The 17,764-nt window shown below is 33.0% G+C and overlaps 1 protein-coding gene across 1 annotated transcript in view; it reads right to left on the reverse strand.

Annotated features, from left to right (window-relative positions):
- The window catches only part of LOC108908565, a 59,958-nt gene extending 43,164 nt beyond the window's left edge, over positions 1-16,794 (reverse strand). The window contains 2 exon segments of the mRNA XM_018712636.1: positions 533-780; positions 16,701-16,794. Coding sequence (XP_018568152.1) covers positions 533-780; positions 16,701-16,794 — 342 coding nt within the window.
- Positions 16,795-17,764: the final 970 nt, after the last annotated feature.

The following is a 17,764-nucleotide window of genomic DNA, read 5'->3' on the forward strand; positions in this document are numbered from 1 at the left end:
CTATCCCAAGTCAATCTACAATATCAAATATTTTAAAAGGTATTTAAATAAATGTAATCTTTTCTTATTTTGAGGTGCTTTATCACCAGTTAAAGCTTGTTGTGTGCAATTTGGGACACATATTGTTTTCCGAAAAAGATGTGGTGGAAATTTTATAAAAAAATCGTCATTAGCGATTCATATTTCACAATAAGTGAAAATATGGTCCATAGGAAAAAATTTTCTCAGTTCTTTCATTTGTGAGATCTTTTCAGAACACCTTCATTCTCTTGATGAAATAATGAATTTGAATTAACTTAATATCTTTAAAGCAACGTAAAAGTGCAAGAAATAGTGATAAAAATGTTTACTTATAATTTTAAAAATACATATTTATTTTTTCACTTTCAATTTTCAATTTTGGGCTTTCTTCCTCAACTATTTTCGCAAAACCGTTCTTTCCCTTAATTGGCATCGCGTAATATGTACAGCTCAGCTCTAGCTTGCTCTAACTCAGCGAAAGTCTAAACACTCTCTGAAAACTAGCACATACAGTGGTCGGTTTCTGAGTCCTTGGTAATGTGTTGTTGAGGCTCACTTGGTTGGGCAAGCCGGGGGGGCTAAGGGGGGCCAGCGGGCAAGAGGGGCGGTGCGGCTGCTGGTGGAACTTCGGCTGGTAGGGCTCCAACATGCGGATCTTGCCCCAGCGGTTGAAGAAGAGGGCGATGGCCGCCACCCAAATGATGAGCACCAGGACCACGAGCAGCACTTCCTCGACACGGACTATGATAACTGGTGCATCTGAAAGTGGAGAAAAAAAATTAAGGAAGTGAAATACTGTTTCATCGATATACATATAGGTATAGGGTATATCATTTTCGAAAATCCCGTATATCATCGAGTTTGAGACATCCTGTTGTAACACTTGTTTATTTTTAAAGTATTGTAATAATAGAAATTAATATATTTTTTATTATGAAACGAAAACTATCGTGGTTGCTTTGAGTCAAACCTCAGCTGTTTACACGGAATGCGCCAGCCAAGTGTTTATTTGCCCTTGAGATAATGTAATTTATGAGTACCTATATATTATTATGTTTTTGGGGACGCCTTTATTTATTATTTTTTATAGTGTTGTTGTTATTGTGATATTGTTATGAGACTCTCTCAGCGTGTGGGTTCCTTTTTTATTTTATTTTTATTTTGATTAAAATTTTATATATTGATTTGTTACTCTAATTTCTCTAAATTAAACATATGTTTAAATTACAAAATATCGATATATTACAAGATTTTACTGATCATGGATTTTTTTACAATCTACAATGTTATAAGTACTCCTTATACTAGATTAATTAAACAAAAAATTTCCTCCCTAAATTCTACTGTTACAGTGCATAATAATTTTTAATACTGCACGTAGTTCAGTTGATTGGCAATGGAATTGTACATTAATTACACATAAATGCAGTGGAAATTTTTTAATATAGAAATTTATATAGCGCTTTAGCTGTAAAATTTGCAAATTTGCTAATTGTCGACACTTACGAACGTAGAACTGTTGCTGGTTATTTAATTTGCATGTAACCTCGCTGCACTGTAAATTCCCCTTTACGTAGTCGCGCTGTTCTGACGTTCCTCGTTGAAATGACGCCTCGCCAAGGAGATTGCCGAATATTCCTTGTGGGTTTCTTTTACAAAAATTCCTCCAGTTGAAACTGCACTGCACTATTTTTTTTATTTTAGATTTTACTTAACACTTTTTATTTATGCTCCTTAACCTAGTTTCAATTTGTTGTTTTAAAATAACTTGTTTTAATGTTGCTGAATGACTTTTCGAACTTTTGTCACTTCTACTAATGTGACTTTCCGATTCTTTTCACCAAGATGGCTTGATAAGTATACTGTTTTCACTAACTTGTTGATTTTAAGTGATAGCAATTGTTTTTTCTAGGAGCAAACTAGCGATGTTACAGGTAAACATGGAAGACTGACTACCTCGAGCCCGGAGATTACTTTTAAGAAACGCGAAAAACAAGTGAAAATTACTATGACAACAATAACCAACATTTTTGAAATTTTATTTATGCAAATATTGATTTTTAGACTGAATTATGATGCATGAAATTCACATTTTCAGCATCATTGCATTTTTTTGCATCTTTTAACACCAATTGCACGTTTCTAGGTTAAGTTAAAAGTTATGTCAAAATTTTACTTATATTTACAAATTTCCACTAAATTTTGATAAATAGATCAATTCTCAGCATGTATGTCCTTTTCCTGTCTTTAGTACAACCTTTTTAACACCTTTCATACAGTCTTTACTCGTTTTTCAGATGTAAACGAAAGAAAATTTCAAATTATTCCGATCCGTCAAGTAATATAAAGTTTGCACAACAATTTGAACTTTGGTTGGAGTTTAAACACAGTTTATGAAGTTATGAGGGCTTTTTACATTCTGCACATATGATTTTGCAGTCCTAATACACCTTTACAATTAAAAATTTACAAATTCTAACGGAACAACAAATGTCAACATTTATATGATACATAATAGTTTTAACAGATGCGTAGGTTTAATTCCACACATACATTCTGGTTACAGGTATACTATGCTTTGTTTGCATTTCAGTTTTATTGCATGACTCAATATTACATGTGAAAAAACCTTCGTCATCCGTCGATGACTTGTCAAAATTTCACTATATTATTAAATGTGCTCATACCAGAACTTATAATTGACATTCAATATTGTAATATTGTTCTTTACTGTTCTTTATAACATAATTATTCTCTATGAGTGCATTTAAATAGTTTTATGAATATGCAAATTCACTTTTTGTTATAATTTTGACAGTCGAGACGTTTTATTGTGAAAATTTATTAATTACGACATATTAACTTATACTGTTGATAAATATCTTTCAATTAAATTGATTACAGTAATTCACACACTGTGTCTATTTCAAATATATTTAATCTAAAAATTTGTGTTTGTTCGACAATTTTATGTTTCGGTTGCTGAGAAAAGAATCGATATAAAATTTCCAATTTAATAAAGCATAACAATATAAAAATATAGCTTGGGACGCCGAGACTAAGAGAGGTTGCTCTTTGCAACAGTGGTGTCTGGACAGAGCCCGAATATGACTCACACACCTGGTAGTTGGGATGCTTACTAGTTAGCGTCCGGGGGAGCCTCGACTCATTTTAGGTTACACTAGCTAGTTGTTGAAGAAAGAATGATACATAATTAATATAATGGATGTCCAATGTTAGGGGGAGTGTAACCCCCCGGTGAGTTACCTATTTATTTGTGATGACCTATGTATAAAAGGTAACAATATCAACAATAACATCTATTTTACACCGTACAATTCTTTATTTGCAATCGATATGTTTTGTATTTTTCCCCAGAAACGAAACGTCCTTACCAAAAATATTATGTCTTCTCTGAGCGGTCTTTTCTGTGCCAAAAACAGTGTAAATTCCGCGTAAATGTTCACCCTTCTTTCTTTGCCGTGTGTTTACTGCCGGTAAAGTTATATCTTCGTCTACAACCAGAGCTTAACGCAATAATTAATTATATTGCAGGAAACATCACGTCGACAGGCTTATTAAAATACCGCTTACCCGCCCGCCGAAATTCGTGCTCAAGATGCTCGTTTTGACGGAGAGATCGATCGCTTTCGCTCGACGCGATCGCGGGGAACCCGCGAGTGTTGATTAATTAGAGATAAGGTCAGGAGTCGGCTCGAATCGTTGTTTCAACACGTCGTCTCTATTAAAGCTGATGCATTTATCAGGGCCTGTGGTTCGTGACTAATTGAGGCAGAAGTTGAGCAGCACTCCGTGATTAATTTTTATTTTTATCGCTTTTATAAGAACTTGCTGAGGGATAGTCCAGAGCAAAGTATTCCTTGAAGAAAGAAATCTATAAAAATGAGAAATGCGAGAGTGACTTTTTTGCATTGCAATTAATATCTTTTATTTAACGAAGAAATACCTACCACTTGGAACCAATGCCATCCTAATCATTGTAATGGGTGTATTCTAGATAAGTTATGAGATTAGGTAACTTTTGAATTTCGATGAATAGGTATAAAATTTCATTTGTATTTAAAAGAAATATTTACTCTTCGTACTTTTTTTATTTGTGAACGGATGTCAATATACAGAGTTGAGTAAAATAGGGCGATGCAAGTTTTAAATTAACATACTTCGAGGAGTGACATGTCTAACAAAAAAATTTCAAGAGATATTTTCTTCTTGAAATTGGTCAAAGAACAAGAAAATACTTTTTATTTTGCCAAAAACTATGTTTTCAGTATTTTGCAAGTAATGATAGTAATAAAAAACTTATCGACATCCGGGCAAACTTCTAACCAAAAAATTCGTACACAAAAGTATCTCGAAAGAAGTGACTCTAAATAGGGAAATTGCAAATAAGTTACAGAATTACGTGTTTTTTTTTTACTTTTTACTGCCCTTTACAACTAACAAAGTAAGACGTGCAAAACAGCGTTATAAACAAATTGTCACAGGGTCAGGCAAAAGCCGCTCGGGAATTCGCTCTTTTTGCATTAAATAGAGCTTATTTTTATGGCAGTTTCAGAGATCACCTACTCCTCTTTGTTCTCAAGATAGTAAGTTTTATGTAACGTTAATTGCTAACGAACTATTGGACATATCGTACCGAAATTTTAAAGACAATTAAAGAAATAGTTAAACTTCTATTTTCAGAAGGTTTTACATTGATAGTTCATGTAATAAAGGCGCTAGCAGCAGTAAAAGTTAACGTTAATGAACGGCCTATACACTGGAGAATGAGCGCCGGGCCCGCGCATGCGCGTAAACGTCGCCCTCGTAGCGCGCGAGACTTTTGACTTGAACGTTTCAAATTCCGTAATTAACAAATTTTTTCAAGTTTTCCGGTTTTATAATCTAATTCGACTGGAGTATACATATTATTTTTAGGATATACTACGATGTATAAAATAGCATTTGTGTAGTATTTGTAAAAGTAATGAAAATCATTTATTTTATTTTCGACAGTTTTTCAACAAGCAAACAATGTAAAATTAAGCCTTGAGTGCCTGCACTGGAAAAAAATCTCCTTATTTTCATTGAATCTTTACCTGATTTTTTTAATATCATCAGTAATTTTTCAGTGGTGGTTCAAGTGATACGTCATATTAAAAATAATTTTTCTTGTTTGTGTATCAAGATACCGGCAAGCAATATAATAATTTATGTTCATCCTAGTTTTCGTTTGTAGCTAATTATAAATTGCGCCCTGAACTTTCTAAATGTGATATAGAGAAACGTATCTAAATATTGTTACCTATAAAATTTGTATTTCTTAGTTTATTCTTTAAATGAATATACCTAATGCAAAAATTTGCACATTCTTTTTAAAGAAAAGAACTATATTATTTATGAACAAAATGTGTTGTAAGGTTATTAGTTAAGGTTCTTGCCTTAATCTAGTCGACCAGTTTTCCATTGGCGTACAAATGGTTTTTCAATATTGTGATATTGTTTTTTATGTTTCTATGGTATATCATCACAATTATTTAGTCATTCACTTACTTTTTTGTAACTTAAAAACGCCTTATGGTGTCATTTTAATATAAAACTTAACTTTTAAGAACGAATTTCGAATTGAAATACGAAATTATTTCGCCTTGAAACGGTAACGGGTATTCGTTACTCTTAAAACTCCCGAAACTTCTTTCTATAAGTTTCTAAAGGTTTCCCTCGAGGTGTTCATTTCTGACTAATGTTTCAACGCTATTTGCATAAGTTGTGCAGTTTGACTCTTATTATTCTTTACATTTTCTGTGACGCACAATTTATCAACAGATGAGTTACAGTCTCCTTCCATGTCTATGCTACTGCGACAAAAAGTCTCTGCCGCAGTGTTTTGTTATTACTGCTGCAACTGTCATCCGGTGTGTCAGCTGCAGCTGCTTTTTGTACAGTTGTACAGATTTCTGTCTAGCGAAGAGTGATTTGCAGGAAATATACAGCAGTATCGTTATATTTGTGTTAGTAAAGTTTTTTTTTATATACTTAGAACAAACGCGTTTTTTCGTTCAATTTTCAATGAAATAATTCAAGCTTTGGTGATTAAATGTGTACTGTTAATTGGATATAAATATCTAAGGATACTACATGACATTTTTTCCATGAGAAGTTGAAACAATACACTAGTTGTCAAGTCGCATTATTTTAATTTAGGGATTAAAAGTCGCTTAAAAAGGAAATGCATTGAAATTTGTATATGCAAATATCTCGATAACCAAGGGAGATATCGAAAACAAACAAGAGTAACTTTTTTATGAAACGAAGGACGTTGTTTCATATTTTCAATACACAATGTCTGTAATTCTAAAGGCAAAAAAAATCCCCTATTTATCAAAGGTATAGGGCATAACTGACGCCAAAAATTAGTAAAAAATTCTTATTTGCCATATCAAAAAAACATAATAGTGCCACTTTTTTGTTCAAGCTCAGTTTTCAAAATTATTCAAAATTATTATATTATTCAAAAAAAATTCAAAGTTTGAACGGCCTGTATCTTTAACACCAGCAACATACGCATAAGGCATATTTGGTTCAATCGATTTATTTTGGACACCAGTATCTTCAGCTTCGAGATTTACCGACCTTTCGTAGACAACCTGTACATTTTCGTTTCAGTTGTGGGCTCAATATGAATAGTCCAGGCGGTAGAGTATTCGAGGCGTTTGTATTTGAAGTAATCTATTTTGATGTACAGAAAAATCCCAAATATTATGTAGAATAAGAATCCGAATATGCCTATTCAAAAAAAAACATTGCTATATTCAGGGGAACAACAAACATACAAAAAGTGTTATTCGACATATTTTTCCCCGTAACATTGAAAGTAAGCCCTAAATAAAAAAGTCATTCTTTATTTTTTGTTATAGGGCGATTTTCTATAATATTACAACAACTACGAATCAAAAAACTTTGCACTAATATTTGGAGCAATTTTTAAAATAAGTAAATAATTATAAATATTGATGAAACTTTCTGAACAAATAGTAAAACATTATGTCAATTCTACCCTAAAAATTTTGCAACGATCGATAGCGTGGTTTTCGATTAACAGGATTGTTAATTAAGAACATTTCAAAAAGTTTAGAAATTTAGGTTTAGAAAGGGCACACAATTTTTTAGAGATGCTTGTTGTCATAATAAACAATGATCAATATTAAAAATACCTATTTTTACTCTATAAACAATTATTTATTGCGAAAATCGTCAAATAAACAAAAAATAAAGAATTACTTTTTTTAATTAGGGCTTACTTTCAATGTTACAGGGAAAAATATGTCGAAAAACAGGTAATTTTTCGTTCTTTTTTATGTTTGTTGTTCCCCTGAATTTAGCAATGGTTTTTTGGAATAGGCAAACTCAGATTCTTATTCTACATAATATTTGGGATTTTTCTGTAAAGGGCGATTCACTATATTTTGACCCCCCTTTAACTTTTTTGTTCTAAGAGTTATAAAAAAATGTGAAATACAAATGTTGCACGATTTTTTATGAAGTTTTCGAAAATGATAGCAGAAAAATAAATGAATTATTTCGCTTATTGTTAGAGATGGAACCAACAAACCCTATATGACTATACTCGACAGGGAACGTTCTATCCAAATTTGTAAAATATATAGGGTGTTCCATTTAAATTAACAAAGTCAACATCCGCGGCTATTTTGTTTGTACTTCATTTGTTTTTCTGCTATCATTTTCGAAAACTTCATAAAAAATCGTGCAACTTTTGTATTTCACATTTTTTTATAACTCTTAGAACAAAAAAGTTAAAGGGGGATCAAAATATAGTGAATCACCCTGTACAACAAAATAGATTACTTCAAACACAAACGTCAAAGCCTACTTTTACTGCTCTACCGCCTGGACTAGAACGTATGTATGTTTGCACATTGCGGGTATTGCCAACTGAATTTGTTTCCACTTCTATTATATGTAATATCTGTCAAAATGAGATAAATTTCATTTCTTTATTTTATTTAAACTGTATCCTGATTTAATTTACAATTGAAGAATAATCTTTTACTCATAGATTTGATTACATTTTTTCTAATACGCTATCGCTTCAAATTCTTTTGATTATATTATACCTAATATTGTAAATTATTTCTAATTTCTGTCTCGAAATACATAAGTACATATATTTCCGTTTAAAGCAGAAACTTAGATCTTCCTTTTTGCCCACCTATCCCATTTTACCCTATCTTCCCCCAACTTGTTATAGAATGTGCTTCGCAAACATATAGTACCTCAATTCTGTCACGTTATCTGAAATCTTGTTCGGAATTTCCTAATATGTCATCTACTCTGCGCCTACTGACTAATTCCGACTGTATTTAACACGTTTCCGCCAGTAAGCTTTTCAGTGTACCACAATTTCCCCCTCACGAAAGTTTGTCGTTTATTTACAGGGCGTTTCCCGCGACGTACCCAATGTATGTAGTCTAGACCCATTAATTTTACAGTGCCATAGTATTTAATCACTCCGGCGGTACGCTGACGTTAAAATTTGTTGGTGCAATTAGTTTGTAAAGGGTAAATAATTTCAAGTGCAATTTCCCTGCAGTTTTAGAACGCCGATGTCTCTACGTGAATGATTAATAGTTGCGGCTTCTAACAAACTCGTTTCAATTTATCAGTTATGGTTTCAGGATTTCTGAAAGCGCCGTTAATGAATAATAGCTGCTGGTTGACCTAAATGGCTTTCCATTTGGAATTTATTGTGAATTTCTGGGAAGAACAGTTAAAAAAGAGGTGGGGAAATGCGAGATTGAATTTTCTTGAGAATTTCATTAGGAATACTCATAAATCAGTTTAATCCAGGTACAATAGGAACGCAGTACCACACGAATACATTATAATGAAATATACAGGTATATAAAATGAAATAAATAATTGAGAAAATTAGAGATTAAATAATAGGTACGTAATAAGTTAAAATACAGAGGGCCACAAAATAAAATTGAGACAGACGAGTTGACTCTTATGTTTTTGAAGTCACTGATCACGATCCCGATATCCGTATAACCTTTGCATGAATCAAGGTCAAATGAAGGTCAAATTCCGGTTTTTGAATGATATAACTTATTTGGCCCCGGATTCCGAAAGAGCGGGAAATTTTATGTCCGAATACGTGTTGAACCGTTGGTGAAAGTGAATAGCTCTTTACTGCATATTCTATGAATACGGATCTTGACCTTCGATTGATCATGGCAAAGACTCTCATGGTCTCTTATAGCTCCCATGATTCTCCACAACTTCCATCAAGGTCATAATATCTGACGTCTCATTTCATAGCTGAGATTTCTGTCGGGAAATTAAATAATTGGGTTTAACCTTCAAACGACCTCCAAAGGTTACTTTTACTGACAGATCAACAAGTATTTGAAAATTTCTCGCTGTTTCGAATTCCAGGATCAAAAAAGTTATATCATTTGAAAAACGGAATTTGACCTTTATTTGACGCTCTGGGGTCACGTGGACATTGGATTCGTGATTAGAGGCCCAAAAAACGTAAAGGTCAACTGGTCCAAAATCCGACATCTCGATTCGAAGCGAAAATTTCAGTCGGTAGATTTAAATCTCAGATACGATCTTTAAATGTCCTCCAGAGGTTACTTTCACCAACAGGTCAACACGTGTTTGGACGTAAATTTTCTAGCTGTTTCGGATTCCGGGATCAGCAAAGTTACATCATTCAAAAAGCGAAATTTGACCTTCATTTAACCTTGATCCAGACGTGCTGAGGTTATACGAATACCGGAATCGTGATCAGCGACCTCAAAAACATGGGAGTCAACTGGTTTGAGAGAAGGTAAGTCTCAATTTCATTTTGTGGCCCTGTGTAACATATCCAAATACAAAATATTGTGATATGGAATGTTATTTTGAATAGAAGTTCAAATAAGAGGTTTGACAGATGGCGACAAAAACAAAAAAGTTTCTTATTTCGTATAAAAAAAATCTCACTGAACACGCATATTTTGAAGCTCTCAAATAACAATTCAAACTTAACTTCATGCCATATGATGAATTTCATTTTGGAAAGGAGTTGAGTTGACCTTCCGAAATCTCAACTTTAGCTGAGTAGCCTCCCGTATGATGGGACCTCAGTACCTTCCGGCTCTGCCGGCTAACTGACACCAAATCTCTCCAGTTTTACTTGGAAGTGTGTATGACTAATATGAGGTTAACAGATGACATTTAGTGACACACTAAATTAAACAGGACTTATTTATCATTAGCAAAGGTTCTTAATTTATGCCTTTGATTAGCGGTTGTTTTGTATTTATATTTGGGTGGTAAGAGCAACGATCGTGGGTTTCTCTGCCATGCTCTTTCCCCACAGGACATTTGATATTTGATGTTAAATGGTTGTTAATGTTTTTGTTGTTCTTCAGATTTGTCACATATTTAATTTGAATTGTATGTAAATAAAGGTTAGGTGTATTTACTCTGCTTTTGTTTTATATAATTAAACCATACAACCCCTCTACAAAGTTAGTAGCCAGTGCCTTCCCGTCTATTAAAAATGGATACACACAACGTAGGTATTCCTTATGACGATCACATATTTTTGGCCACAACTACGTTTACTTATTTTTGTCGAACCTAGGGTTGTTATATTACAATATAGCTATATGTTTTGTATAATAATTGTAAGGACAGTATTTATTTCAGAAGAATAACTCTAAAAGTTTTTAAGAAGGGAAAGTGATGGTGATTTAAAAAAATAAACGTAAAAGGGATAGTTGCATATCAAAATACGACTTGAGAAGTAGAAAGCAAAGCATAAAAGTACAATTTGTCACAAAAAGTTCGTATAACATCGAATTCTGGAAAAATCTTTTATATTAATTTGTTTAGTATAAATCTATTTAAGAACTATCAGAAATTCCCATAGTTAGTCTGGATTAAGCAGTGTGCAGGGACAAAAGTCACTCTAAAACAAAAATAAACCAGTCAACTTGGTTCTTTTATAAACGCATTTTGCTTTGGTAATTAAACGTCTTTTCCGTTAGTGTCGTGCTCCTCAATTCATTATCATTATTTATTTTTTGCTCACAATTTGCGAATAACTTCATAATAAAAAAGATATCGAACCCTTTTGAAGTAAAAATGTAGCTATTTTTATGCTCCTTCAACTAACCTATAAAAAGCTTTATCCTACTATCTCACTTTTTTAAGAAAACGTGAAACAACCTAAACTTGGATAAATAACGCCAATAAATAAACAACACTTTCGTTAGAAATTTCAGACTTACACTATATTCATTAATTTTTTGTGCTGAATTCATTTATGTAAAGAAAACTATAGCATTGCATTTAAAATTTTTGAGGAAAATCTGTAAAACGGCATTCTTTTGAAATAACGCCATCTGTTGGTTTCTATATTGTCGTAAATGACATTACGTATTCAGGTAAAGCATGAAAACACCTTTCCAACGAGTTATAACACTATGGGCTTTTGATGAGCTAATTCTTGAAAAAATGCATTTTTCTGATATTCCACCTTTTCTGTCGAGAGATAGAACAAAACGTCAATGACAAAAGCAATGAATTCGGCTATCCATATTTGTACTATTTAATATAACTGAATAGTAAATATTTCTGAGAAAAATTCAACTCTATGTTTTGGTATGTAGATTGCGCCCACTAGCAGACAAGCTACGAACATGAAATCTATTTCCATCGATTTCTCTGGTCAATTTATTCAATAAAAAAAAACCGGAGCTCTATGCCTATACTTTCCCTAATATCGTACCTCGTCGACCTTAGTGGAACACCCTCGACAAGGGGAGCATTATTTCATCCTCTTGCTGTGAGGTGACAACGAGTGGAATTTCAACAGTACTGGATCCAGGCAAAATTTGTTTGTTGTTTTAATTTGAGCCAGTTTTAAAGAAGTCATGGAAAATGACCACTTTCAAAGAGCAACTTCTTAGGGAGGGGGGGTTAAAAATAAAAAAAATTTTAGATAGGTAGGTACCATACTTTTTGAAAAAGCAATAAGTCACACAATAAGATATACGAACTACAAACTGAATAATTAATTGATCATAATATTAAAAACTCTTATTCAATTAATAAATATAGTGAATACGTTTACAATATTGAAAATACTAAATTGTATAACCTCACATTTGACAATAATTATTATGCTTATGCATTTGTTTTTATTAACAAACACATAATAGGTACTTGTTAATATTTAAAATGTAAAAAATATCTTATTCATTCAAGTATCTAGCTAAAAAGCTCTGTTTATTCGATGTACTTCCCAGCGGATTAAAAAGGCATTAAACACTAGGTTAATGACCGTATATTACGGTAGGTCAAGATTCACTCTTGATAAATCTTTGTGGGTCAGCGGTCAGGAGCGGTCCGAAAAAGAGTTTAAATAATGATTGAAAATATTTTTTCAGCGTAAACACGCATTTTGATTTTTTTAATAGCATATTCGTATTCTACTCCTTTTTTCCTATCTCCCCTTAAAATTAATAACATTATGACTGAATCACCCTGTATATACAAAGCCTATTACATGTACCAATACACTTGACTAACGTATTGATCCATTTAAATGTAAAAGTTTTAGTCCAGCTAATTGCTTTGAATGGCTAATAATACGCCCACGCGACGTATATTCCGGTGTGACCTCAATCTGTAGGCGTCTTAATCCACGGTAATAATGTCGACCTTATTAGGACAAGACCCTAGAGCCCCCAGTGAATGCTCCACTGGGACGCACAATAGCGTCCAACCTAATTCCGCGACCGCTCCGTCTGGATCCCTGACAAACTGACGAACCAGCCAATCCAATCAGGGCCTTTCGTGTCCCTCAAAACCTACTCCACCGCTTCGGAGCTTGTTACCGCCAGAGCCTTAACTTTTGACAACTGTCCTGTTGTTTAATTGTTCCGAAGTGAGGGAGAAGCCAGGGCGATTGGAAAGGGCGGCGAAGGTTTCTTTTAAAAATTAGGACGCTATCAAGGAAAGACGTAAACAGGGTGGATCAAAGACAAGATAAATAATGTTGCACGTTCACTTCATGTTCTCTTCGTTATTGTTTGAAATGTGGGAAAACATAAAAATAAAATTTGTATAAAACTTTTCAAGTTGTAGAAATAATTGAGTATATCTATAAGGCGACCCATTAAGAATGGAAATACTCGCGTACAAAAGTTGTTTATGGACCGATTTGAACCGGTTTTTTTTTTAAAGATAGATCTCCAAAAGCTCTATCTTGATGCAAAATTTGAAGACGAAGTTTTGATTTTCAAGGCCCACTACGAATTTTTTTTAAGTGAATAATAGCAAAATTTTGCTAGCGATTTTTTTTATAAAAAATCTTACTACGTCACTGAATTTAAAAACCCCTCAAATGCATTTGTACCAATTTTTGCGAAAAAAGTTTGCCCCTCAAAAAGTTAAGACAATATTGGCATCACCAGTGTTTGCCGTTGTCGGTGAACCTAGTCTTTTATAAAAACCGAATAGAACCCAAAGGGAAACAAAATTAAATAACAAACACTGGTTTAATAATTATTAAAAGAATCATAGAAACCAGTATACATAAAATAAACAAGTTGTCAAATTATTATTATTTCGCGGTTATTATGCCAAAACTTACAAATATAACCTAATTCCATTTATAATTTTTTTTTATTAAAAAAGCCACTGGGTTTCTACAACCATAATCCAATTCTTTGTGAAGAATCTTCTGAAAAAAATATTACGCGATATTCCAGAAAATAACGTTGCTTAAAAATAATATGAACAAAATTTGGTAGGCTGTGAAAAATAGAAGTTTAGACAACAAATGTCAAACTTCACAAGTAGTGGCACATTGTAATATTTTTTGTGCATGGTTAAATAAGTTCCATAATTCTTTGCGATGGCTCAAAGTATAACTTTACATGAGAAAATTGAAATAGTACGCCCTTTTGGAGAAAATGATCGGACGGCAAGAGAGGTGTGTATAATTTTTAACAACAGACATCCAGATAGACCTAATATTACGCATAGCACAGTTTTTAAAATAAACAATACTTTTATGGAATATGGTGCTGTATCAAAATGCATTTTAAAAAGGGGCAATCAACAAAGAAGATGTATTCACGAGCAGGAAATTTTAAATTATTTTACAAACAATCCTCAGAATAGCCTCAGGATTGCTAGTTTAGATTTAAATTTACCTAGAGAAAGTATCCGACCTGCATAAAAAAAATAACATAAAACCCTATAAACCTAAGTTACTTCACACTCTGGAACCAGGCGATAATGAGAACGAATGGTGTTTTGTCTCTGGGCACATGGACAATATCTCAATTACTGATTTTTTTTTAAATATCTTATTCAGGGATGAGGCCACATTCACGAAGAATGCAATTGTATCATCACAGAACTCGCGGTGTTGGGTTTCAGAAAATCCAGAGTGGATAATTAATTGCCGAAGACAATATAGTCAGAATGTTAACGTTTGGAGTGGGATACTTAACGAGAGAGTCATTGATCCGTTCTTCTTTGAAGGGACTATGAATGGCGAACAATTTCTACATTTCCTTCAGAACGAATTTTTTAATACAGTCGATAATATTCCATTACAAGAAAGAGTAAATCTACATTTTCAGTTGGATGGATGTCCAATACACAATGCGAGATAAGTCAGGGGGTGGCTTAACGAGAATTTCCCCAATCATTGGATAGGGCGAAACAGTCCATTAATTCATTGGCCACCCCGATCTCCGGACCTTACCCCACTTGATTTTTTCCTGTGGGGCTTTATTAAGTCCAAAGTTTCTAAGACACGGCCAAATAACCGGGAGGTATTGTGCACTAGAATAAGGGAAGCGTATGAGGAGTTTAACGTGAATCAATTACGAAATGTTGTAAAAAAAAATATAAAAAGAACGTTATGAAAAATGTATAGAATTAAACGGAGGATTAGTAGAAGCTACAAAAATTTAAATTTAATGACGTGATTAGTGTAAATCAATTTGACAGACTCCTTTTTCATTTTTAAAAATGTAATTTTTTAATCATTACTTTTTTTATCAATTGTTGTTTATATTAGAGTAATTGTTTATTTTGTGTACACTGGTTTTTATTGATTCTTATTAATAATTATTAAACCAGTGTTTGTTATTTAATTTTGTTTCCCTTTGGGTACTATTCGGTTTTTATAAAAGAATAAAGGTTCACCGACAACAGCAAACATTGGTGATGCCGATATTGTCATAACTTTTTTAGGGGCAAACTTTTTTTCGCAAAAATTGGTACAAATGCATTTGAGGGGTTCCTAAATCCAGTGGTGTAGTCGGATTTTTTATAAAAAATATCGATAACAAAATTTTGCTATTTTTCACTTAAAAAAAAATCGTAGTAGGCCTTTTGCATCAAGATAGAGCTTTTGTCCATAAACAACTTTTGTACGCAAGTAGTTCCATTCTTAATGGGTCACCCTGTATATGAACATATAAAAATGGGTGTCTACAACTACTAACTGAAATAATTCTAATAAATGCTAATAGTCAAAGCCATCAATTTCTTGCAAGATTAACAAGTTATCCGAATTTTGACAATACACTACACATACGTACAAATCATATATTGTTGATATAAATATGGTTATGCCCCAGGAATTCGCCTTAGGTCCTGTGCTGTCTCTTTTATTCGTTAATAATATTATTCAAATTATATGAACATAAGTATCTGAAAACTTCTAAATATTGACTACTTATAAAGAAAGCACCTCTATCAGTTTTTCTTCAAAATATCAGTCAACTTCTGGTGCCTACTTCGTTATTTGTTGCACAATGAATTATAATGCAAACTTACGAAAATCAATTTTTTCTGCCTAAACTATTCATCTGATCACAATTCTACAAGAGTAAAAAAGTTTCTAAATAAAATCAAGCAGTGAACAAAAATTGAGTTGTTGTACAGGGGAATAAGAAAAATGTGGTTATATTTGTACGGTATCTGATTTTTTATATTTGTAGGGATTGAAAATGATTCTAAATAACGTCAAAACACGTTAATTAAAGACCTAACTCTGTAACCCAAAAAATTGACAAAATTGGTAAAATCATTTTCGAGATATTCAGAATAAACAAAATTTTTTATCGAATTTTGGCGTCATCTACCGACTAAACGGAACAATTTTGGAAATAGGTAAATTGGGCTCAATATACTTATTTTAAGTCAAGGAGTCTGTGATCTTCCCTTGTACAGGTAATTTCCGAACACTCTGTATATAATAAAAATCGACAAGAAAAATTTTTGAAAAAAAATCACAAGTTCAATTCCTATTATTTTCTTATTTTATTTCATTTCTTTTAAGTTAAACAGGGTGATTCACAAACGGTGACCGAAACTAAAACCACATTTTAGTGAATTTTAAGTCTTTCCTTAAGTTTTAAATTAATAATAAAAATTAAATATATTTTTTTAAATTTAACTTTCTAGATATTTTTGTGAAATCACCCTATATAAAGACGATCCACTTTTTCGAATGTCATTCAATTCATTAATTAGCCATTTTTCATCAATGACGCCCACCCACTAAAGCTACCTCGAATTTTATAAAGTTTGATCGAAGTACTTTTTGTGTGATTGAAATTCATTCTTACCTGCCCCCGCGTAGGTGGGTGTGTTGTTGACCAGTTTGGTGGAGTCTCCCGTGGAGCGTCCTACGGACGCCTCTTCTCGTACCTCCACCTCCATGCCGTGGAAGCCGCCGTGGCCCTGCTCCCACTCTGAAAGCAAAGGTGCGTCACTAGCAGATGACCGAAGAGGCAGGCACTGGATTTGTTCAAGGAAGAACTAAAGGTGTCGATGAATCCGATACGTCCAATAGTTAATCTCTCTTTTTAAAATTGCCGTAAGAATAAGCTCTATTTAATGCAAAAAGAGCGAATTCCCGAGCGGCTTTTGCCTGACCCTCGGACAATTTGTTTATAACGCTGTTTCGCACGTCCTACTTTGATAGTTGCAAAGGGCTACTTAATTTCAACTTTTTTTATATCAAACAACTTCAGAGATAAATGAAAAAATGTGATACTTTTGAAAAACTTAACCAGTAACTTTAGTGCCCTGGTTTATTAAGATTTTTGGTCCTAAAATGGCCCAAAGAATCACCCCCTTAATTTATGACATAGATTTAGGATACACCCTATGTAGGCGTTCGCCTGTTATTATACAGGGTGAGTCAGTTTTTTGTAGACAAACTTTAACAGGAGATAGAACACATGTTTTTAAAAAGAAAAGTTCCTATAAACATATGTCGTAGAAGACTTCATTTCCGAGATACAGGGTGTTGAATATAATTTTTTTTTCTCGAATTTTCATAATAACTTATAAACGAATGCATAGATTTTTTTTCATGTTTGGGGGATAATGCCTATTAATTAAGGGGCATAAAATAAGCGATAAGAATGTTCAAAAACTTGCACAGTGGCGGAGTGGAAGGGTGCTCAACCCCTTCCTTAAACAGAACTTCTACGCCAATGACTATCTTTTAAAAAAACTGTTATTTTCATTATCTACATACAGTTTAACAAATATAATGCCCCTTCTTCTGTTTCGAAATTCCTGTGCGTTTCCGAGTTATTTTGATTTTTTAGTGTTTGATGTGGTACTAAATTAAGTAATTTATCATCGGCTAAATATTTAATTTTTTCAGCGAAACCTACCT

This window comes from Anoplophora glabripennis, unplaced genomic scaffold (genome assembly GCF_000390285.2).
Source record: "Anoplophora glabripennis isolate ALB-LARVAE unplaced genomic scaffold, Agla_2.0 scaffold29, whole genome shotgun sequence".
NCBI classification, from domain to species: domain Eukaryota; kingdom Metazoa; phylum Arthropoda; class Insecta; order Coleoptera; family Cerambycidae; genus Anoplophora; species Anoplophora glabripennis.